Here is a 23,418-nt window from a genome sequence, read left to right on the forward strand (position 1 = left end):
ATTTTTCTTGACTCAATTCTTATTTATTTATTTATTTATTTATTTATTTATTTATTATGTATACAGTCTTCGGCCTGCGTGCCAGCAGATGGTTGTGAGCCATCATGTGGTTGCTGGGAATTAAACTCAGGATCTCTGGAAGAACAGTGCTCCTAACCTCTGAGCCATCTCTCCGGCCCTGGTGTGTGCCACCAATGCTTGGCTCTTTTTCTTTTTTCTTTTCCTTTTAAAAATATTTATTGCGAAGCCGGGCGTTGGGGGCGCACGCCTTTAATCCCAGCACTCGGGAGGCAGAGACAGGCGGATCTCTGTGAGTTCGAGGCCAGCCTGGTCTCCAGAGAGAGTACCAGGATAGGCTCCAAAGCTACACAGAAAAACCCTGTCTCGAAAAACCAAATATATATATTGCGCCTGGCGTTAATGGTGCATACCTTTAATCCCAGCAGTCGGGAGGCAGAGGCAGGCGGATCTCTGTTGAGTTCCAGGTCATCCTGGTCTACAGAGCAAGTTCCGGGACAGGCTCCAAAGCAATACAGAGAAACCCTGTCTGGGAAAGCCTATATATATCACAGGGACTGAGTTATACCTATGATCTCAGCATTCAGGAGACATGGGCAGGAGGATTGAGTTGGGGGCCAGCCTAGGATACACAGTGGAAGTATCTCAAACATTTTTAATGTGTGTGTGAATATGAAGGACCTAGGTCACTAGTATATAAAATGTCTGGCAAAGCAAATCTCTACACATAGAAGGTAGATTAGTAGTTGCTATGACGATAGGTGGGGTGTCTACACACTAGCCTAGATTTCTTTGATATGATAAGAATGTACAGTTCAGTGAGTTTACTAGAATCATTGCACTGTACATGTCAAGGGATTAAATTTCATAGTTGTAAGGGGTCATGGGCCCAAAACTATGTGGCTTAAAGCCCACCTTTGTAAGCCTTTTAATGACCTTTAAGTTTGCGGCTTAAAGCCAGCTCTATGAGCCTTCTGTAACCTGTAATTAGACACGGTTTGGCCAAGTGGAACTGCTAACTGCTTCTGTTCGGAGAAAGGGTCTGGGGCTTTTCTGTTCGCTGTTCCAAGGAAGACCACTAGATGTTCCGGCTGATAAGAAGAATGTTCCAGCCCTAGCAAATGCCAGATGTTCCTTCTGTTATTCCCCCCCAATTCTATTGTTGCAGGGCTATTTAAGCCCACTCTAAGCCCCAATAAATCAAGACCTTGACATTGCACAGATGGACTCTTGTCCTTTCTTGCGCCGCTTGGTCTCCTTTCTTTCTCTCGCCCATGACTCTTTCAGGCAGCCCCCCTTCGGAACCCTGAATGACTGGACCTGCGGGACGGGTCACATAGTGTATATAATATACCTTAAATGTATTTAAAATCTTTTTTATATTTGATGAGTGAAGAAATGAAGTTATTACTGGAAATGAGACTTTTGTTTTCTGTTAAATCTATGTACATGTTTCTATACTCTGTATTTTGTGGTTCCTATTCTAGATTGTTCTTTAAATATTATTCCTAGGCATATTTTTAACACCTTACTGGTCTTTTGAGTATATTTTCTGGGTTCTTCTAATCTTAGATTTGAAACATTTGGGCTAGGTGTGGTACATAGGTGTACTTGTCTCTGCATAGCTTTAGGTAAGAAGTCAATACAAGGAGCTTCCCTTGTGATGCAAGCTGTTGGGTTTGGAGTTCCTAGAAAGGACATATACTAGGGACCAAGGTCTTTCACATAAGAACATCTGTAACACTAACCAGGGGACTTTCTGATGCCCTGGCTGTACTCTGATTTCAGGAGGAAGGTGTAATATTCAGATGGGAAGTTTGAAAGGTATTCTGAATTTTAGGACAATTAGCTTCAATCTAAGTGTTCCCAGAATCAAAAGCCCCAGATCCCCAATGGTGTCTGATCTCCTAGCCCCTTTTCCGTGGGCTGTGGGATTTCACTTGGTATGGTTGGGGGCAGCCCAAAGTAAGGACATCAGTGCAGGTATATGGTATGACTTGGGAAGAAACGGCACTGGAGAACTGTCAGGAAAGACCAGGAAATGAGTTAACATGAATAGAAAGCAGTTCCCAGATGAGGAAGGAGAGTGGGAGGGAGGGAAGGGGATGGAGTGGGGAAGGGAGTGAGAGAGGGAGGGAGAGGGGAGAGAGAGGGGGAGGGAGAGGAGGGAGGGAGGGGGGAGAGAGAGAGAGAGAGAGAGAGAGAGAGAGAGAGAGAGAGAGAGAGAGAGAGAGAGAGACCCTCTTAGGTCCTGCTAGAGAGCAGTTCTAGACTAAGGAGCCTGATATGACCCTGAGGCTGGGACACTGATCAGAAAACTGCCAGCCCTACAGTTAAGGGTTGCCTTGGTGTTTGGTATTTATTCTCCCTACATTATCAGGGGCTTCCAAGTCAGAAGAAAACCCTGCAACAGAAAAGCAACCACAGAGTCTACATGAAGTGGCCTGCCTTTTACAGTTGAGTTGAAATTATAAGTGACTCCAAGAGTGTGAATTGGGGATGTATCAGCAGAGGCAAATTTCTCAAATGGAACTCCATCCAATGAAAGACAGTTCACACAACAACTTCATGTAAACTCTTTTTTTTTTTTTAATTAGTGAAACACTTCATTACATTATGGGTAGAAATAAAACCAGGTCAAGAATCACAAGAAATAAACCAACTGTGTAAAGTACATGAAGAACATAGAGATCAGGCACAAGTAATTTACACCAGTAACAAATGCCCAGAGGGCCTTTTGGGGAGTTCACACTGCAAACAAGTTAAAGAGTAGCCCCCTTAAGTGAAAACCCCCATAGGGGTTAGCTGTGCAGTGCTCATTCCATCTGATCATTAGTGATCTCTGTAAAGTCAACTGGGAAGAACCTGGAGCCTACCTAGAAATGCCCACACCTTACCCTGTGCCTTCCCAGTTCCCTGCTATCCTATGGTGTGAGAATGCTGATGGCCCCACAGCCTTTGGGACCTTCCCAGGATAATAATGGTCTCAGAAGAGTTAACCCAGAGAACAGCTTGCTACTTTCAACCCCACACAAAATGGGTACATTTGTTGTTAGTCAACTTATAATTCCGACTGTGGCTTATGGGTCTGCCACCAGCCTCTTAGAAGGAAAATATCAAATGTGATTTTGAGCCATCACTATTAATAACCATGACACTAATAAAGAATTAATCTGTTTTTGGTCTCTTTCTATGTGAGATTTAGCCTACTATGTACACCATTAACTGCTGTAATTACTGTTTGTTTTTTTTTTAAATCTCCTCAGAGATGACTATATCCTGAAAATAGGAATGAACCAATTAGTATGCACTAGCTTATCAATTTATTAGTGTGGATAAGCATTTGCATAAAGACAGTCAGGTGTAGTACAAACCTGTAACCCTAGCTCTTGAGAGGATGAGACAAGGGGCTTCCCAGAAGTTCAAGGTCAACCTATGCTACATAGTGAGTTTTGAATCAGCCTGAGCTACAGAGTGAGACCCTGTCTCAATGCATGAAGACCAAGTTAAGCTAATTGCCTAGTTAATTATTGATAAAGTCTAAAGATATTTGTCATTTTTAAAGATCAAGTATTTTCAATTAGTCTTCACATTTTGGTTGTTTGGGGAATCTAATATTCCTACCTTGATTTGTAGGAAAGGTGAAAATTTAATGAACTTGTCCCTTCAAGAAGAGACACAGCAGCCAAACATGGTGACTCACTGATCCCAGAACTCAGGAGGCAGAAGCAGGTGGAGCTCTGTGAGTTCAATGCCATCCTGGTCTACACAGTGAGTTCCAGAACAGCCAGGCCTACATGGAGAGACCGTCTCAAAACACCAAGATAAAAAAGAAGGAAAATGTCACATATTGCTTTAGAGTCAAAAGAGGAAAATTTGGGCTTGTAGATTAAAGCAACATTTTACCTACAAGTACATATGTGAAATCTCAGTTTTTAAATTTTTTTGTTTACATTGAAATTCAGTTTTAAATAACAAAATTCAGTTTTCATGAAATTATATGAGAGTTTGACCAGGTAATATAAAGGTAGGGTTCCTCATTGAAAATCAATGATGGGCTCTGAGAAGCAAAGATGATACCCTCCATGACGACTGAGGTCTAACAGCTGTGACCTGCTGTGTAGCCGGCTCCTTTTCAGACCCCCTCATCTTAAGTACTTTCTACCTGTCACTAAACACTTGCCATTCTGTTGGAAAATGATTGTCACAGGAAGCAGAGAGCACTTAAGTGACAGTGAACCACAAAACACTGGCTGGGACTAAACCTAAGGAATGAATTTAAAATTTTCTTTTCAAAGTCTAGTCCAAATGAAATGCCTCCCTGGGCCTATATGTGATATAAGCTATGGGCAGATGGACTTTCCAATGTTTGTAATTTTATAATAATCATTCAATACTTGGATTCTATATGTGATGTAAGCTATGGGCAGATGGATTTCCAATGTTTGTAATTTTACAAGTAATCATTCAATATCTGGCAGTCACCATCATTCATATCACCATCCTATTTGGCAAAGATGCCTGGGGGATATGTCATTGGTTCCCTCCTCCCAGAAGCATATTTCTACATCAAGATAGCTTTGACTAAAAACAACAGCCCATGAATGCCATAGCTCACTGAATTGTATTCTACACTGTCTGTCTCACCCTCCCCAACATCATCTTGCTCCACAAAAGCACAACTTTAAAATCCTCAGGAGCTCAAAGCTATCTACGTACAGACACCACTCCACCCTACCCCTTTCCCATGTGACTCCTACCCACATAAAATAGTCAAAAGACTAAGTTATCTTCCTGAAGGAATTACAAGCTGGAGGTGAGAGTGAAATGCAGGATGTAATGTCTCAAAGAAAGCAGACACTTCTGTGTGGGTGCATCATACAAAGCTGTCATTTTACCCTGGCTGCCACACTCTTCCTCTTGTGTAAGAAGTTGAATGGAGAGCCATACATACATACATACATACATACATACATACATACATACATATATATATTAGACACAGTTTGGAGAATGAGGCATACTGAATCAGGTCAGGTCAACTAACGTTAACAAGTGATGCAGACTTTGTATCTACAATGGGGGTCACAGAAATCCCACAGCTCCCAGAGCCCAACCCAAAGTTTCTACACAAGTTTATTAGATACTTCCTAGACACATTAGAACAATTTCAGAGACATGATTTTATAAAGCATAATGGCCAGCCATGTCACCCTGCTCATTACCCTCTGTCCAGGAAGCGTTCCTCACTTGCCGGCACTGTGACTTCTCCCTCTTCTTGACAGGCCAGGAGCCTGTGAGGACTCAGGGATTCCCCTGTCCTGGTCCAGATCAGGTCAGTTCACACATTCTCTCACCAAGCTCAGGCAACAGGTAAGTTTGATTAGGTTCGTATGAGGGGTGCTCTTTCATCTGCCGTTCCCTGAGACAGACAATGGAAGATGAAGGGTTAAAACTTCTGATGTCAAAAGTTGAGGCCAGGTGGGGATGGAGAAGGTGGAAGGAAGGGAAGTGGGTTGGAGGTATTTCCCTTCACTCTCAGCTGCCTTCGCTCTTCAAGACTCTAACCTGACCCTGTCAGCGGACAGCTCTTGCTCTCCAGCCCCCAATACCGGACCTCTGCTCAGGACTATAACCCTTAACCCTTAGCATCCTGGACTGAGACAGCTCCTTCCTGATTAGTTACTTACCTAGGAGCAGTGTCTCAGAAGCCAGAGATGCTCACTAACACTTGTGGAAGACCTGAAGATGGCTGATGATGGGTACTTACGAGCATTCCTAGGAGGTCTGTTTATACCTAGGAAAATTCCCCGGCAGATCCATAGATGGCAATGGTAAGACAGTTTAGTTTGCCTTACTGCTAATGCGGGTTTGTGTGACTAGCATGAGTGAAAGCGACACACCATCAGAGTCATCCAAGCCAGTATCACTCATATGGTTTCAACTAGTTTCATCTCCTATTTCACATAGCTCAGTGTAGCAGGATAACAGAAGGGAGAAAAACGCTATAAAAGCAGAGTCAGCTGAGCATTCAAGAAGGGTGCCTAAGGCCAGGCCAGGTGGTTCAGGTCTGTAATTCCAGTCACCAAAGAGACAGAAGCATGAGATTCGCAAATTCAAAGCCTGGCTGGACCACAGAGCAAGTTCAAGATCAGCCTCAACATCTCAGAGAGACCTCATCTCATAAATGTGTTTGTGTTTTAGGACTGGGCATAAGTCTCAATGCTAGTGTGCTTGCCTGGTGTATATCAGGCCCTTGCCTCAACCTCTGTTTCCACAGAAAAGAAGGGCATCATGAGGTATTCAAACTCTTGGTCATTTGAGAGGCTGATCTGAGACAGTTTATCCCATTCCTTCTGGAAGTTAATGATCCTCATGTTACTGTTGCCATGGGATCACAACCATAGCACCTTCAGATACACAGGGATTCTTACCAAGCATGCCTCTGCCCCTTTGCTCTACAATACTGGAATCATTTTATCATATGTAATAACTAAGCTTATTGAGTAAGACTGGGCCAAGTTCTCTGTGCTTTCTATATCATCCAATCCTCTCCGGAAACTCAAAAGGGGGATTTACAGACGATGAAATTGAGGCCATTCAAGTGTCATATAGACGTTTAATGGCAGAACTGGGATTTGAACCCAGGCAGTCCAGCAAGCACCAAAGCATAGGAGCTTAAAGGTTTTATTCTTCTTTCAAATTATTGTTTTCAAAGATGTGAAGTTACTTCCTATGGGATATGTCCAGGAATTCCAAACCCACCAAGAGAGCCTCAAATACCAAATGGCACCATTCTATCACCCTGCCTTTCTCAACACACACCATTGGTCTATTGGTAATACAACCACAAAAATCAAGTGTTCCCCTCCTCCATAAAACCCTCAAATCTATTCAAAGGAGTCAGCTGACAGCCCTTCAGTAAAGATTATAGAGGAATTCTTAGGGTAAACTTATCAGCAAGAGAGAAATTTCCCCAGCCAGCACTTACCTCATCCATGGGCCCCTGTCCTCGGCATGCAAGCCATGTGAAAACCAAGCCAAAGAACACTCCCAATGCCATGATGATGTAGGGTATGTTGGTGACTATCAAAGTCGTGTTAGTCACGGACTTCAATCGACTTGCAGTCTCTTTGTCAATGAGAACACTCTAGAGACGGAAGAAATAGTATTATTTGAGAACTAGCTATGTCTTATATCTTGAAGACAATTGTAACTCTTAATATAGATTGGAACAGAGAGAAAAGATATTAAGAAACATTGAAATAATACATGTTATGGGTAAAATATGAAATGTCTCCACAGGCTAATGTTTTAAATGTTGATCACTATCTTGTAGTGCTGTTTTTGTCTGTTTGTTTGTTTGGATTTTACTTTGAGATAGGGTCTCACTCTGTATACCTGGCTTGCCAGGAACTCACTATGTAGACCAGGATGGCCTCTAACTTGTGGCACTACCTCTGGAACTCTGGGGTTACAGTTGTGTGCTGCCATGATACACTGCTTTTGAAAGTCATGGGACCTTTAGGAGAGGGAGACTTGTCTGGAGAAGTAGCTTCCTGTCTACTGTAATGTGAGGAATTCAGTCACATGCCCCTGCTGCCAACCATGCCCATCAATATGGCCTCCTTGCCCCCAAGTCCTTCTGAAATCATAAACCACAATAAATCTTTCTCCCTAAGTTGTTTCTGTCACAGTGACACAATAATAAGTAACATGATATCCTTTGCTTGACTTCAGATGGTTACTTCAAGATTCATGTCAGCATTACTTCATTCTAGAAGTGTCTCTGCTACCTCAGGCCTGACAGAGGAGCTTTTGTTACTCTCCCCAGAGCCTAATCTATTGTCCTTGTAGCCAACATAACTGTTTACCTGTTTATGTGAGTTCCTTGAAGGGAAGACATCTCAGCCACCTCCACCCTGGGAAGAACACTCAGTACATAATAGGTGCTTAATTAATACTGGCTGACTGAATGAATGGGCAAAACCCTGCAAAAAGTGGAACCCAGATGATGTCATTTCTGCCGTGAGACCACATCACGGTCACCAGTCTCCACAAAAATGGTTCAGGTGAGTCGTGGTGCTAACAAGAATTGAAGGGAGAATTCCTAACTGAGGAAAACACTCTAGAACAGCATTTTAGTATGAGAACAGAGGTTCCATCACTCAGTATGATGGGTGAGGCATCAAAAGAGCACAAGTCCCTAAGGATGATAAACAATCCTGCCTAGTTTGCACTGACCAGGGAAGGGGGGAGGGGGGAGGGAGGGTTCTGTGTCAGATCTTCCTGTAACTGTCCCAGGCTTGTCAGAATCAGGACTTCCTCCTGACAGCAGTCTCCAGTGTCACTTCCAGGCCTAGTGTCTTCCTTTCTCCCCCTCCCTCTCCCTCTTTCTCTCCTCTCCCCCTCCCCTTCTCTCCTTCCTTCTTTTTTAAGACAGGATCTCACTAGGTAGCCCTGGTTGGAACTCACAGAGATCCACCAGCCCCTGCCTCTTCTCACAGTAATACACATGTCACTATGCCTGACCTTGGTATGTAATTTTAAGAACATTTTATTTGTTTGTTTGTTGTTGTTGTGTGGCTGTTGCAGCATGTGGTGTGTGTGTGTGTGTGTGTGTGTGTGGTGTGTGTGTGTGTGTGTGTGTAGTAAAAAGACAGTTTTCAGAGTTGATTCCCTTATCTACCCTGTGGATTCTGGAGACCAAACTCAAAATTCTTTGCTTTAGCAGCAGGCACCCGTTATCTGCTGAGCCATCTCATTTGTGCCTGACACTTGACTGTTACAGGTGTCTTCAACCATCAGGGCTTCAGTGGAGGCAAAGGCTTCATGGGACAGAGCTTGGAGAGCTTTTGTCACCTCTTCAGCTTGTTTCCCACATAAGCAGCACTTCAGAAGGGTGTTGCTCAACTGGTGCTCTTGAGACAGAAAATACCCAAACAAACTTTCAGGCACAGGTCCCTTCCACAAGTATTAGAGAGAGCTTTTCTGGGGGTAGTTTATATTTTAAAAAGTCACCATTGAGGCTGGAGAGATGGCTCTGCAATTAAGAGTGTCACTGCTCTTGCAGAGGACCTGGGCTCAGGTCAGACAGCCCACATGGAGCAGCTCACAACCCCCTATAACTCTGCTTCAGGGGGTCAGATCACAGTGTCCTCCTCTGGACTCTGTGAGCACCTACATTTGTACTCACACATGATAGACACATGAACACACATAAGTAAAAATAAATCTTGGCTGGACAGTGGTGGCACATGCCTTTAATCTCAGCACTTGGGAGGCAGAGGCAGGTGGATCTCTGTGAGTTCAAGGCCAGCCTGGTCTACAAAGTGAATTCTAGGACAGCCAGAGATGTTACACAGAGAAACTCTATTTCAAAAAACCAAAATAATAGTAATAATAATTATTATTATAATAAATCTGTTTCTTAAAAGCTACCTGTTCCTCTTTTCATAATGTAAATGGCACACCACTACAACAGTAGACATCATAATGGAAGTACCCCAACCTTGGGCCAGTAAAACATGCTTCCTCCTCTCTTTCAGGACTTACCTCATTGAGATACATCACTGGGAAAACCATAGTCCTAATGTTTCCCATTTCACTACAAAGACAAAGGATGGCGTTATTTCATAGACATCCTCATGTAAGCATCTCTCACCTGGAGAGACATGTTCACACAAAAATTACAGTACACTTAATTCACACAGTTACCTAGAATTGACTGTGGACTTGTTAGTTATCTTTGAAGACATATAAATCAGAAATCAAGACTACAATATTATCATCCAGCCATGCAAAACTGCACATCTATGTGGTATTTTATCAAAGCATAAAACACAGAATGCAACCATCCAAGGAGCACTGTTCAGAGAGGATGACACAAGCTGCCACTTTGAAAGTTTCTAGGCCACCCACACCTATCTCTGCAACAAGAGCCTACTGGTCACTGTTTGCCCACTCTGTACTCAGTATTTTGTGGGCTTTATTTTACTCAATTTTTACAGCAGTCACATGCCATGGGACTCTCATGTACAGGGTGGAGAGAGGGGAAGCCTACTAATAAAGATGAAGTAGTATGCCCAAGATCACCATGAGTGAGCAGTGGAACCAAGATTGTAATTCCATTTTGAGTCTAAGGGTCTAGCTCTTAACTACTATAACATACTGCCTCAAAAATACAGAGACAGGTGCCAGAAGACATCACTGTAAACCATGTTTGCTTCTTAGAAGGAACCCATAACATGGAATTAAATCTGGAGACTTCATTGGGGAAATACATCATTATGGATGGATGGATGGATGGATGGATGGATGGATGGATTAGATAGTAGACAGATGGAGGGACACAGACAGACAACACACGTGTTGTTTTATGTCCTTGAACTTGTGATCCTCCTGCCAAAACCTCCTGGGTAGCTGGGATCACAGGTCTGTGCTGTCAGGCTCAGTAAGATTTTTGACCTTTCAAAACAGTTAAAGATTCTTACACTGAAGGGCTGAAGAGATCCCCTATCACCTTAATGTTTTGTTTTTTTTTCTGTGAACTCGAGTGCAAAGTATATATACATATCTGATGCTGTCTACATTAATAATATATAGGAAACTCAGTACCTATAGAAGGTTTGCCAAAATTATGTATTTGGTAGGTATTTTTTTCAGAGCTAAGAGAAATCCCACTGGCAAGTCTGGGAAGGATGCTATACTTGGGAATTCTGACTAACGAGTTGCTTACGATGAAATGTGAGAGACAAAGGCTGGATTCAGCCTACTGCAACTGTCCAGATGAGAGCTTGTAGTGGTTGAGCCTAAGCGCAAGCAGAGGGAGTACAAAGAAAAGATATGGAAACCAGGGTCAGGCATGGAAGGCATTGCTAGGTGAGTGGATAAAAGCCATTCTGGAGCCACACAGCCTCACCGAACGTGTGAGTCCCAGAAAGTCACTTAAGTGCTGTGTCTTAGTTCTCTCTTGTCTAAAATTAGGTCAATGTAAAGCTGAAAGCTGATGCATGTAAAGTGTTGATTGCATCACCTGATCCATGGACAGTACTGCATAGAGAGGGATTTGTACAAGGCCAAGGCCAAGGTACCATGAAAATTGAGACCATACCCCATTGGGGACAGACAAGTCGAACAGTTAGAAGTAGGCTTTCCCCACCCTGATACCATGCCTACCTGGCAAACCCCACCTCTACCTCTGTAGGAAGAAGCAACACTTACACAAAGCCATCTATTTTTTTAACATAAGTGTTGATTTGGAATCTCTTGGCTGCTCTTAAAATAATTCCAGTCAACTGCAGATAAAAAGAGAGAAAAAGTTAGTATTTTTTTTTCCAGCCACATTTTCAACAGACTGTAACTGTGTGGTTCTGACCCACAGGGACCTATTCACCATGTTTGGCAGGCAGAGTAAACAAGGAAAAACCGGTCCCCCAATGGAGCCACTAATTGTGCTGGGTGGACTGGGCTTTGTGGGGGATGCGAATCTCTGGGAATCTGCTAAAATGCAGATTCTGATTAGTAGATCAGGGTAGAACATGAAACAAAGCATTTCTAGCATGTTCCCAGTATATTGCCACCTGGTAGAGAAAAGAGTAGAACACTTCATCAGAGGCCATAAATTCCATGTTGGGTATGGACACCTGAGCAGTTGTCCAGAGCTAAGAGGAAGATGACTTCCAAGTTCAGGGCTCCTGATGCCAAAGTGCAGGAGGCAGCAGCCCCAGATGAGTGCTGAGGGTACAAGACTTCACCTATCCCTTGGTGACAAGCCCTGCTCTGTTTGGCTGATGAAAGGGTACTAGATGGCTAATAGAAGAAGTATAGTCACATCTGAGTGCTGGGGCTGCAGCTTGGTTGGCACGGTGCTTGTGTAGCATGAGTGGAACACACTATAGCCCAAGCTAGCCTTGAACTTGTGATCCTCCTGCCTCAATCTCCTAGGTAGCTAGGATCATGGGTCTTTGCTGCCAGGTTCAGCAAGATCTTTGATCTTTTCATTTAGCTTCTACAGTGAGAGACTCTTACATTTGAAGGGACCCCCATCACCTTAACATTCTTCTCTGTGAACTCAAAGTATAGATACATATCTGGTACTGTTGACATTAATAATACATACGACACTCAGTACCTATATAAGGTTTGCCAAAAGCGAATGAAGATAATATTCCCATTTAGATCTGTGCATTCTAAGCAGAGAATACACAATTAAGCTATAATTCTGAATGCGAAATGCATTTGTGTCCTGTCCAGCAGCAGACTGACCAGGTTACATGGGTCCGGTCTCAGCTGTCTTTGGTGACTGAATTTGTACCATTGTTTTCATTTCATTTTGTTATGCTGGATTGAACCTAGGGCCTCATGCAAGCTAGGTAAGTACTCCACCGCTGAGCTATATAGCCTTGGTCCCTTGGTTTTTCTTTGCTTTATCTTCTCTAAATCAGGTTTGATCCAGGGAGTTGGGATTTCCCATTATAGGCTACAGACCACAATGCATCCTGATCTTCTTCTGCCCACTTAAATATCCACAGAAGACAGTGTATCTCTTAATGCTTTGGACTAAGAGAAGAACCTGCACATACACAATAAGACATGAGAAAGTGTGTACTCACAGGATTAATGTCCACAAATGTCTCATGCTCTTCCTTGTTTGGGTGCATGCCTTTTATGGCAGAAACGAACTTTTCATCAGCTTGGTAAAAGTGTGGGAAAGACATGATAATCGGTACACCTGCGAGGTAAGGGACATAGAAATGAATAAGGCTGTTTTTAAAAATCTCAGATGAATATACAGTTCCTGACCACAAGATTGATTCTTAAAGGAAAAGGACAAGCCACACCCAAGTGAGCTTAGCCAGGCTCACTACTTCTCTGTAGTTCCTAGTTCAATATTTACATTGCATTTTCTGCCCTCTGTGTATCCCACATTATTTTAATGGACATCTTATATTGAAGTCCTGGCCACATTTATACTTAAACACACAGTTACTGAAGCTTTAAGTATACTTTTTATCTATTTGTCTGGGTTAAATAATACTCCAAGACACACTATAAAACTAAAGTCCTTATCCTCATTTTGTATTTGAAGAAGCTGAGGTTCCCAAAATTCACCAGAATTTCCCAGGGGGTTGTAACTGTGGAGTAAGTGTTCTAACTGGATGAGAAAGTCCCACTTTGGAGCACACTTGACTGACAATGAAGTTTTTGCTGTTGTTGTTTGGTTTGGTTTTTTGCTGTTTGATACAGGGTCTTATTCTGTAGCTCAGGCTAGCCTAGAACTCACTCCATAGACCAGGCTGGCCAAGAACTCTCAGAATTCCCCCCTGTTTCTGCTTTCCAAGTGCTAGGATTACAAGCATACACTATCATGCCTGGCTTCTGATTTTGAAGAAAGAAAAACAAACTGTTTTACACCAGTGGACCTTGCTCTCCTGCATAGCATAATGTAAAAAAAAGTTTAAGAGTCTTGTTCTTCACAGTGGCACATGCCTGTCAGCTCAGCACTGAACAGGAGGTTTAACAGTTCAAGGCCAGCTGTGGTCACATGGTGAGCAAGGCCAACTTGGGTTAAATGAAAACCTGCCTCAAAAAGAAAAAAAAAATAAAAAGATTGTGTGACTGTTACAGAAGCAAGACCACCTCCATGTTCTGTTAACTTTTGTGTGCTTCCTTACTTAGAAGACTAAGAGTTCCACCCTTAATTCCTGGTGAAGGTGAGTTAAGCCCAAACAGGACACTGGAAACGTATTCACAAACAATGCTGACACCAATCAGAAATCCGCACACTTCCCAAATTTCATCTGTGAAGGAAAACTGTCCGCCTATGACAGACTGCTTTGACAAAACCTGTCCACATTTGGGAGTTCCAAAAAGCGAAGAGGAAAACACTGTGCTAAGAGGTCTGAGGGCTGCAAAACTCGGTCTTTCTTTGACTCTGGCATCAACTCCTTCAGAAAGAAGCATACAGCCAGAAAACTATGCCTCCATCTGGGTAAGACATCAAGTGCATTGCTTCGGGATCTTGCACTGAGCCAACAACAGGAGAGATTAGAAGATGGAACGTGTCCCCATTCACTGTTAGAGCACTGGGCTCCTCTGCACAGTGCTCACCATCTCATGCGACCCATCCTCAGAACGAGTTAATGTAAGACGTACAGGCTGTTGCATCCTTATGTGTCTGTTTTAATATCTCTCCAGAGAACCCTGTTGTGAGGTTTGTGGGCTGCTGTGAAAAGGACAAGGAGGGTAAGCTGCTGTCCTCAGACTTGTTCCAAAGGAGATTTTAATGCCAATTAACAAGAGAACCAAGTTAGTGTACCACTTTATTTTCGAGAAAGGAGTACTGTAATTCAGGAGAGAGGGTTGCCATGCAGGCAACTTCTCCAGAGGAACTTTAAAGGGCCAGGCATGGTAAGCCGGGCATTGGGGGAGGCTGAGGCAGAAGGATCACTGAGTTTAAGGATATCCTGGGCTACATATTGAATTTGAGGCCAGCCTCCAGGACTATATGGTGAAAATTTGTCTCAAAACAACAACAACCATCCCACACTACTTTAGCGAGGAATTCTATTCTAACTAGGGATCCTGCACAAACATTAGAAATCCCAGGGACAGCTGGACTGTATAATTGAGTTACAAGACAGCCAGAACTACATAGTGAGACCCTGTCTTGAAAAAGAAACAAGAACAAAGACAAAACAAAAAAAGAAGTACTAGCAAAGAAGTACTTAGAGAAGTTTCATAAAAGCACATCCTTTCTCTTTGCTCTGTTTCCATGGTGATAAGATAGAGATATTAAGCTAGGCACATCATCCCAGGACCCAGGAGGCTAAGACAAAAGGATGGAGAGGGATGCTAGCCTGAGTCACACAACAAGACCCTGCCTCAAAGCAAACAAAACCAAGAACAAAAACCAGAAAAAGAGGACAAGGCACACCTGTCAGATAAGGCCCTGTGGGTAATTCTGCTGTGACATCTGACTGTTGAAATTAACCTTCAGGGCTGGGGAGATGGCTCAGTGGTTAAGAGCACTGGCTGCTCTTCCAGAGAACCAGGGTTTAATTCCTAGCATCCACATAGTGGCTTACAACTGTCTATGACCCTAGTTCCAGGGGGTCTGACATTCTCACACAGGCATACATGAAGGCTAAAATCACCAATGCATATAAAATTACATATAAGTATACATATATATATATTATAATACATTATATAAAAGTTAACCTTCAAGACAAAAAAAAGACACCTTCTGTCAGCTGCAGGGTTGATGATTCTCACTCACAGAAAGGAACAGAGAGCTGAGACATCAGGAATCAGAGAGGGAGAGTGCGAGATGTTCAGAGGGTAGATACAAGCCTGAAAACCCGAGGTAGATTTTGGAAGCCCACATAAAGGTGGGAAGAAAGAGCTGACTCCACTGTGTATCCTATGAAGCCACATGTGCACCATGACATGTAAGCTCACCCATTATACCCACAGCAGTAACATTAAATTAAAAAGAAAAGAAACACTGGGACACTCATGATAAGAGCTTCAAACTAAATCTGCTTCAGAATCATTGGGAATCTTAGCCAAGGTATGTGCTACTAAAACTAGTAAGTTTTAAATTTTTCATAGGTATCGTCATCCTCATTGTCATTGTTGTCACCAACCACACAGGTGATAGCTATGTAGCCCAGGCTGGCCTTGGGCTACTATCTTCCTGTTTCTGCCACCCGGTGCTGGGATTGCAGGCACATGCCAAAATATTATTCTTGAAATGTTGGGCTTGCACTCTATATTAGGTTGGTGACAAATTCTTTGTTGCATGCCCCTGTCTGCATTCTAGACCCCTGCAGCCATAGCAGTTCTAGAAGTTCTTACCGTTCTTGCAGATGCTGACATTCAACACTCCCGAGTCCATGCAGTTTCCTTCAGGGATGCAGAAGCCTGCATTTTCAGAGGTGTTGGCTAGTATTTCTGCAGGCACCTTATACCGAAAAGCAGGCAAACCCTCCACAGTCTCAAAACCACTGAAAGTTATATGTACTGACCTGATAGGAGAGAAGAATACTAAGTCAATGTAGGAATGTAGTTTACTGGTAGAATGGTTGCCTAGCACCTGTGAAGCCCTGGGTTCAAATCCCAGCACTGCATAAACAGGGTGTAATTGTAATTGTCGTACTGTAATTGTAGTACTAGGGAGGTGGAGGGAGAAGGATGAGAAGCTGCATCAGGTCCCTGACATTTATATACATAGCTGCAAGTAACAATGTTAAGACCAAATCATCAACCGCTACCCTGTGGAGTCCATTCACTCTCAGTGTGCCTCCAGCATGTTACCAGTACCTGTGAATTCCCGTGCATGGTGAGTGCATCTGCCTAGATTTCTCACACTCCTGCAGTTTAAAGTTCCTACCTGCAGAAGTCAGACGGGAACACATAGAGGACTTCATCCTTGGTTATCAGTGGATGAAAAGAATCTCCATCTGTCCCGTTAATCATATTGCATTCGTCTGTGGTCCACCAGTCCAGTGACCTGGAGTTGATAAGTACAAGAAAGAATAAAGATGATCAAGTTGGATTGTAGGATCTCTTAATGGTCAGTACCTTCCCAGGTATAACTGAGGCTGGCTATGTGAGCATCTTATTCATAAGCAGGCACAAATGTGCTAGGAACCAGAATAGAGGGGAAAAAAGTAGGCTCCAAACCAAAAGATAAAAGCCACAAATTCCTGTTTCCTCTTCCAAAAAAAGTATATCCTACACAGGTGTTTAGAAATATTGATTTAGGGCTGGAGAGAAGGCTCAGAGGTTAAGAGCACTGGCTGCTCTTCCAGAGGTCCTGAGTTCAATTCCCAGCAACCACATGGTGGCTTATAACCATCCATAATGAAATCTGGTATCCTCTTCTGGTATGCAGGCATACATGGAGGCAGAATGTTGAATACATAATAAATAAATAAAATCTTTGAAAATAAAAAAAGAGCACTTGATTTAAAAAAATACTGATTTAGGGACCAACAAGATGGCTCAGTGGATAAAGACCTGGGGTTCTGTAAGGCTCACAACCAGAGTTCAATCTCTGGAACCTATGTTAAGGTGGAGGAGAAAAACCAAGGCCACAAGGTTGTCCTTTGACCTCTGCCTGTACACTGGGGCACACTTGCCCCCCATCCCACATCATACACAAACACAGCAACAGCAATAGAAATACTGATTTACTTAAAGCAGTAACCCAAGTAGGCATTAATAACAGCCTTGCTCATAGCTAGGCCAGGGGCAGATGGGCTTTGGATAGACATATCCCATTTTTTAATATTCATGGAAGACCACTGACTACTCTCTCAATAGTTCTAGCTTCCAAAAATAACAGACTTGCCTAGGACAACAAGAAATGCTAATATTGAGTTGGTGTCACATATTGAAAGCACAATTCAAGCATACTATCTCCCTCCAGGCCCTTGTGGTAACATCTTGCCTCTGTCAAGTGATCAGGTCATAAGAGGGGAATAAATAGCAATTCTCCCAATTTTAGGTCCAAATGGTACTCTAAGTTCCTGCACTGAAGGCATTTGCAAAGTGAAAACAGGAAATAAAACTTGATAAAACATGGAAGGAAAACATTCAGACAGCCCATAGCACATTCAAATCACAAGCGAACATCTCCCTAGACATAAAGACAGTAAGTATACAGCAGTAAGTAGAGCTAAAATGATGCTGTTCTGCACGCTCGAAGCCAAGAAAAGAAGAAGAAAGAAGCAGAGGTCAGTTTCAGCATTAATAAGGACAGAGAGTGTTCCACCAGGGGCTTGAGTCAGGGTCCAAGGAGCAGAGATTCCCTGCTCACCAAAAGAGGCCAAAGAAAATAGCATCTACCTACTATTCGGGTTTCACTGTTGTCCAAAGCTGGTGGCTTGGGAGTAGGAATATTCAGAAACAGCCTCACAGTAAAATGTGAACTAAGCTGTCATGGTGGGAGGCACACCTTATACACTGGTTCCAGACTACAAGGAGGCCAACTTGTACATAATGAGAGATGAGGGGAGAGATTGAAAGACAGGCAGGCAGGCAGGCAGGCAGGCAGGCATGCGCGCGCGCGCACACACACACACACACACCAGACTAGCTTCCCAAATGAAACAATTGTGCAAATCATTTTTCAGTTGAAACTTAAAAGTTACAAAACAATGTCATAAGGAAGTGGACTCAGGTAAAAATTCCATAAATGTGTGTTTAGTATTGCAAAGTAAAACAGTCACATTCTTAAAAACAGTGGAAGCTAGGGGCTAGAGAGATGGCTTGGAATTTAAGAAGACTTGCTGCTCTTTGGAGGATCCAGGTTAGGTTCCCAGCATCCAAATGGTGGCTCATTTAATTTCAAGGAATCTAATACCCTGGGGCCTTGTGGGTATCAGACACACACATAGTGTACAGGCTCACATGCAGACAAAGCAGTCATATGTATAAAATAAATAACTTTTTTTTTTACATAAAAAACAATGGAGCTTGATATTGCAGCTTACTGTATATCTCCTGACTGATGTTTGTGAGACTCTGAGTTTGATCTCCAATACCATCAAAAGAAAAAAGGAGGTAAGTGGGTGGAAATATTATAACAGTATTAAAAGAAGAAAAAAATGAAACAAAATAAAAAAATTGAAAATATAGAAAGCTTGGATACAAAAATAGAAAAAATCAACAGGGGTAAAACTCTAGACTGTGTAGCTGAAGAGAAAACCCATGAATTAGAAACTCGTTCTAGGGAATTTACATAAATTCAAGATCAGAAAATGAAAAATGTAATAATCAAGACACAGAGACTGGATTACAAGGAATTCAGGGGCTAGGAGGTGAGGAAATGGGGCTGAGGCAGACAAGCATAGTGACTAGTTGAGTAACCTGGACTCTTCTTGGCTGGGCTACACACACATACACACACACACACACACACACACACACACACACACACACACACACACACACCTCCACACAATCGCCAAGCAACCTGTTGGCAACCTTGGACCCCAGACTTGCATCCCATTAAGCAATGGAATAAGTTACTTCCTTAGCAACCCATTAATAATACCTTGTTTCCATTCCAACATATCCTGAACCCTGGGGAGGGGGGCCATCTAAGTACAATTTAGGGAGAATCCCCTATTTATTATCTTATGCCTAGGTAGAGTTGGGCTTACATATAATTACAATTAGACACATTATGGGATGGAACATGAGAGAAGAAAAGAGATCATAAAACAATCTGTCGATCAAGATTAAAAAAAAAAAAAACACATGCACTATGATCCTTAGCAATCATACAACTTCTTGAACCTAAAAAGAAACTGGCAAGCAATAATCACCTGAGTGCCTCCTCTCCTGTGGCCCTGCTGGGCTTCTCAGCAATATCATTTCATGTTGATCTTTACTATCATTTTGCTTTGAATAAAGTCTCCTTGCTGTTTGCAAATCTACATGTGCTTATTCCAATGCTTTGATTAAGATACCAAGAACCTAAGCCCCAACCACCTGTAGCAAGACTCCGGCATATACCAGTCAGTGAATAGATAGTTTCACCTGTAGCAAGACTCGTGTATGCCAGTCAGTGAAATAGCTAAGTGTTGAAAGTTTCCCCAAATCAGAAAGACCAGAGGCCTTAGATTACAATTGTGCCCCAGGGTCAAACAGAATCATAAACCAAATCTGGATGCACTGCAGATGATCAAAGGCAAGACAAATGCTAGAGGTCAATGGAGAGCCTCTGTGGTGGCTCACTGTGACAATTCCAGCATTCGAGGAGCCAGGCAGAGAGGGCAAAAGCTGCAGGCCAGGCTGGAACACAAAGTGAGAGCTTGATTCATCCCAAAAATAAAACAAAGAAGCCATGGCTATACCTCAGTGGTAGAGGCTTTAGCACACACAAAGCCTGAGTTTAAAGACCAATACCACCAAAATTTTAAAAATGAATAAATAAATAAATAACCATGGCAGCATATATCTTTTAATCCCAGTATTCAGGAGGCAGAGGCAGGTGGATCCTTGTGGTCTACATATGGAGTTCCAGGCCAGCTAGGGCTACATAGTTAGACTGTGTCTCAAAAGTAAAATAAACTCAAGGTGCAAAGAGATGGATGCTAAAAAACTAGTAAAATTATTGTCTTATTTGGAAGGAAAAGTGAGAAAAATGAAAAAGATTAATCATGAAAATCTAAGCATAGTAAAGAATGTAAAAATAAGTTCAAACATGTCAAATAATATATCACAAATGTATCTGTAATTACATCATGAATATAAAAGGCTAAACCATCTTATTACTGTAAAAAGAATTTTTAAAAAGTAGGTATAAAACAAAAATTAGGCAATAATAAAATGTATTAATTTGAAATATACTACTGAACTCAAATGAATTTCACCTTTAGGAAAAGAAATATAAACAATTCACACTCAGGAAGTTAAAAGAGAGGTGGGCTGTCCCCTCCCACCCAAGGACACTGATTTTAAAGTGTTTAACTGCGGCTACCACACATTATTCCACAACCACCAAGGAAAACCGGCTACTTCATGGCTTCTTATTCATATCTGGTTGTGATAAGCCTACAAATCGTCAGTACTTAATTCTCAAGGTATTTTTACCCTCATCTTGATTATATTTTATTTATTTATTTTGGTTTTTTTGAGACAGAATTTCTCTGTGGCTTTGGAACCTATCCTGGAACTCATCTGTAGACCAGGCTGGTCTTGAACTCAGAGAGATCCTCCTGCCTCTGCCTCCTGAATGCTGGGATTAAAGGCGTGCACCACCAACACCTGGTGCCTCATTTTGTTTATTTTTTTTTTAAGATATATTTATTTACTATGTATACTGTGTTCTGCCTGCATGCATGCCCTCAGGCCAGAAGAGGGCATCAGATCTCATTATAGATGGTTGTGAGCCACCATGTGGTTGCTGGGAATTGAACTCAGAACCTCTGGAAGAGCAGGCAGTGCTCTTAACCCCTGAGCCATCTCTCCAGCCCCCTCATCTTGATTTTTAAAGTAATTTTAACAACATTTACATTTTTATCTAAAAGATAAACACAAACTTCTTTTTCATTGCTGGGATCCTATTTAGACATTATCCTTGGTAGGTAGATGCTCTACCATCAGGCAATGTCTCCAAATTAAATTAGGGGGGAAAAGGCATATTCTATTTAAATGGAAAATTGAAAAACTTACACTAGAAAATCTTATTATACTTACGTTTTACCATTCCACTCCACAATTTTTGTAAAGTTGAGGTAATTGTCTTCTCCAGTTAGGAAAACATAATCTCCATCATTAGTTCCATTTTTCTGAAAATAAGTGAACATTACAATTTAAAAAAATGATAAAGTATGAGCATTAAAACAAAAACCACTTTTGAAATACTATGATACTTAAGTTACCCCGTGAAAGCCGTGTTCCTGTGAGGTGGGACATTCTAGGGAACACGTATCCAGGCTGCTCTCCCAGAACAAAGGAAGCAATGCTGGTGAGACTCGACTTTCAGGACCCATGCCCTCACAGAAGTTGTATTTAAAGCTTGCTTATAATTGTGTTTGAACAGCCTCTAACTTTGTTAACCCTTAGGGCTTGCCCTCTAAAAGAGAGGAAGTGAAATGCTATTGCATTATGCTTTGAGAGTGAGACCTTGGGCAGTAACACGCCAGAAGATGAGCAGACTGCCCTACCCCTAACTTAATTCCTGGGGTCAATTTTATATATCTCCAACTATACGTTTTACTGTTGTTTCTTTCCCTGCCCACCCCCCCTCCAAAACCACTGTCTTACTTTTCACAGACTTTTAAACATAGTTAGATCTCCAGGCAATGCTGGTCTTTGCCTAGAAGAAAACCATTCTCAAGATGCACTTGTTGGTCTTGTGTGCTTTCTTCCGCTTGTGAACTGGGGAGAGGTTCTAGGAAGAAAACTTACTTCGTAGAACAGGCCAAAGTTAGGGGAGATTCCAGGCTTGAAAACATGGACGAGGGACAAGATCTCATCTTTATAGCCCCAGAGCAGCTCGTGCACTGTGTGAGTCACAAACAGCTTCTGCTGGTAGGTTTTCAGCATGGCCTCAATGATTTCCTTAAGCAGGGGCAGCTGGGTCAGTTCCACAACAGTCTGCAGAGCAGAGGCAGATTAATCAGTGTCCCCTCCAAAATGTCCACCCAGCTCTCTGCCTGCCCCTCTGCAGAATGGGCCAGAAACTAAACAGAAAATCCAACCAGTGACCTCCCTGTCTGTGTGTGAAGTAAGATTTCAGCCATGGCCCTTTCTGTGTGTGTGTGTGTGTGTGTGTGTGTGTGTGTGTGTGTGTGTGTGTGTGTGTGTGTGTGGACTTCATGGCCTTGCGCATGGTAGACAAACCCTCTACCACTGATCTCTATCCTAAGCCCCAGCCCCCTTTTGTAAATTTTGAGACAGGGTCTCACTAAGTTGCCCAGACTAACCTTGAACTGACTCTGAAACCCAGTCTGAGCTTTTTAATTGTTCAGTTTTTACCTCAGAAAGGAGCTGGGATTACAGACCTGGACCACCAGATCATATCCACCTTAATGTAACTGTGATTTTAGAATTCCTGTTAGCGGGTTCTGAATGATGCCCAACATCACAGAGATCCCATAAGTGCAAAGGGACCTTTAGCCACCAGGTGGCTCCACTTCTCCTGGAGCAGACTGGTGACTGAATCTCCACATCTTTAGCAGCAGGGCAAGGCAAGACTTAGCATCTGTGCTCTTTAAGGTACTGGGTTCCTAGAGTGTGGAAGCCTCAGAGGAAGTTGGTGCAGAGGATTAGGACTAGGGATATGGCTCACTGGGTAAAGCAGCCCCTGACCCCCTTCTGGACTACTCAGGAAGCCCAGAGTTTGATCCCTAGTACCACACTAAAACAAAGGCTAGCCTGGGCTAAAAGAGATCCAGTTTCAAGAAAGAAAGACCCTGAGTCTCAGGATGGCATAAGTACCAAAAAAAAAAAAAAAAAAAAAAAAAAATTCCTTACTTATTTGCATAAATGCTAATCCTGAACCCAAAGGAAAAATCCCAGAGACCTAATCTTTGAATAACTTTTGTAATGACCTTGTTTTACTGACCTCAGAAAAAGTCTATATCTATATACTTAATAAAAGTACATGTACATGAAAGGCTTGCTAGGCATTGCCACTGGAGCATGCCTATAATTCAAGATTAGGAAGACAAAGGAAAGGAGATTGACACAGCCAGCTGGAGGCCAGGAGCAACCCCACCCCCACACCCCAACACATACAAATAAAGTCTTTGTGCACGTCCATATTTTATGCTTGTTTGTTTGTTTTTATGGTGGTTCTAGGATTAAATTCAGGGACTCACCACATTAAGCAAGACAAGCCCCCCATATCTATATTTTATCATAAAATAATAG

The 23,418-nt window shown here is 42.4% G+C and overlaps 1 protein-coding gene across 2 annotated transcripts in view; it reads right to left on the minus strand.

Moving 5' to 3' along the window:
• Positions 1 to 2,583: 2,583 nt before the first annotated feature.
• Scarb2 (scavenger receptor class B member 2) overlaps positions 2,584 to 23,418 on the minus strand; it is a 54,186-nt gene continuing 33,351 nt past the window's right edge. For both annotated transcript variants that reach the window (XM_027388426.2, XM_027388427.2), the window contains exons 4-12: positions 21,952 to 22,140; positions 21,238 to 21,329; positions 16,418 to 16,537; positions 15,883 to 16,052; positions 12,633 to 12,751; positions 11,242 to 11,315; positions 9,574 to 9,625; positions 7,010 to 7,168; positions 2,584 to 5,440 (exon numbers count right to left, since the gene is read on the minus strand). In XM_027388426.2, the coding sequence (XP_027244227.1) occupies positions 5,402 to 5,440; positions 7,010 to 7,168; positions 9,574 to 9,625; positions 11,242 to 11,315; positions 12,633 to 12,751; positions 15,883 to 16,052; positions 16,418 to 16,537; positions 21,238 to 21,329; positions 21,952 to 22,140 (1,014 nt within the window). In that variant the 3' untranslated portion in view covers positions 2,584 to 5,401. The remainder of the gene's footprint in view (positions 5,441 to 7,009; positions 7,169 to 9,573; positions 9,626 to 11,241; positions 11,316 to 12,632; positions 12,752 to 15,882; positions 16,053 to 16,417; positions 16,538 to 21,237; positions 21,330 to 21,951; positions 22,141 to 23,418) is intronic.

This window comes from Cricetulus griseus (genome assembly GCF_003668045.3).
Source record: "Cricetulus griseus strain 17A/GY chromosome 1 unlocalized genomic scaffold, alternate assembly CriGri-PICRH-1.0 chr1_1, whole genome shotgun sequence".
Lineage (NCBI taxonomy): Eukaryota > Metazoa > Chordata > Mammalia > Rodentia > Cricetidae > Cricetulus > Cricetulus griseus.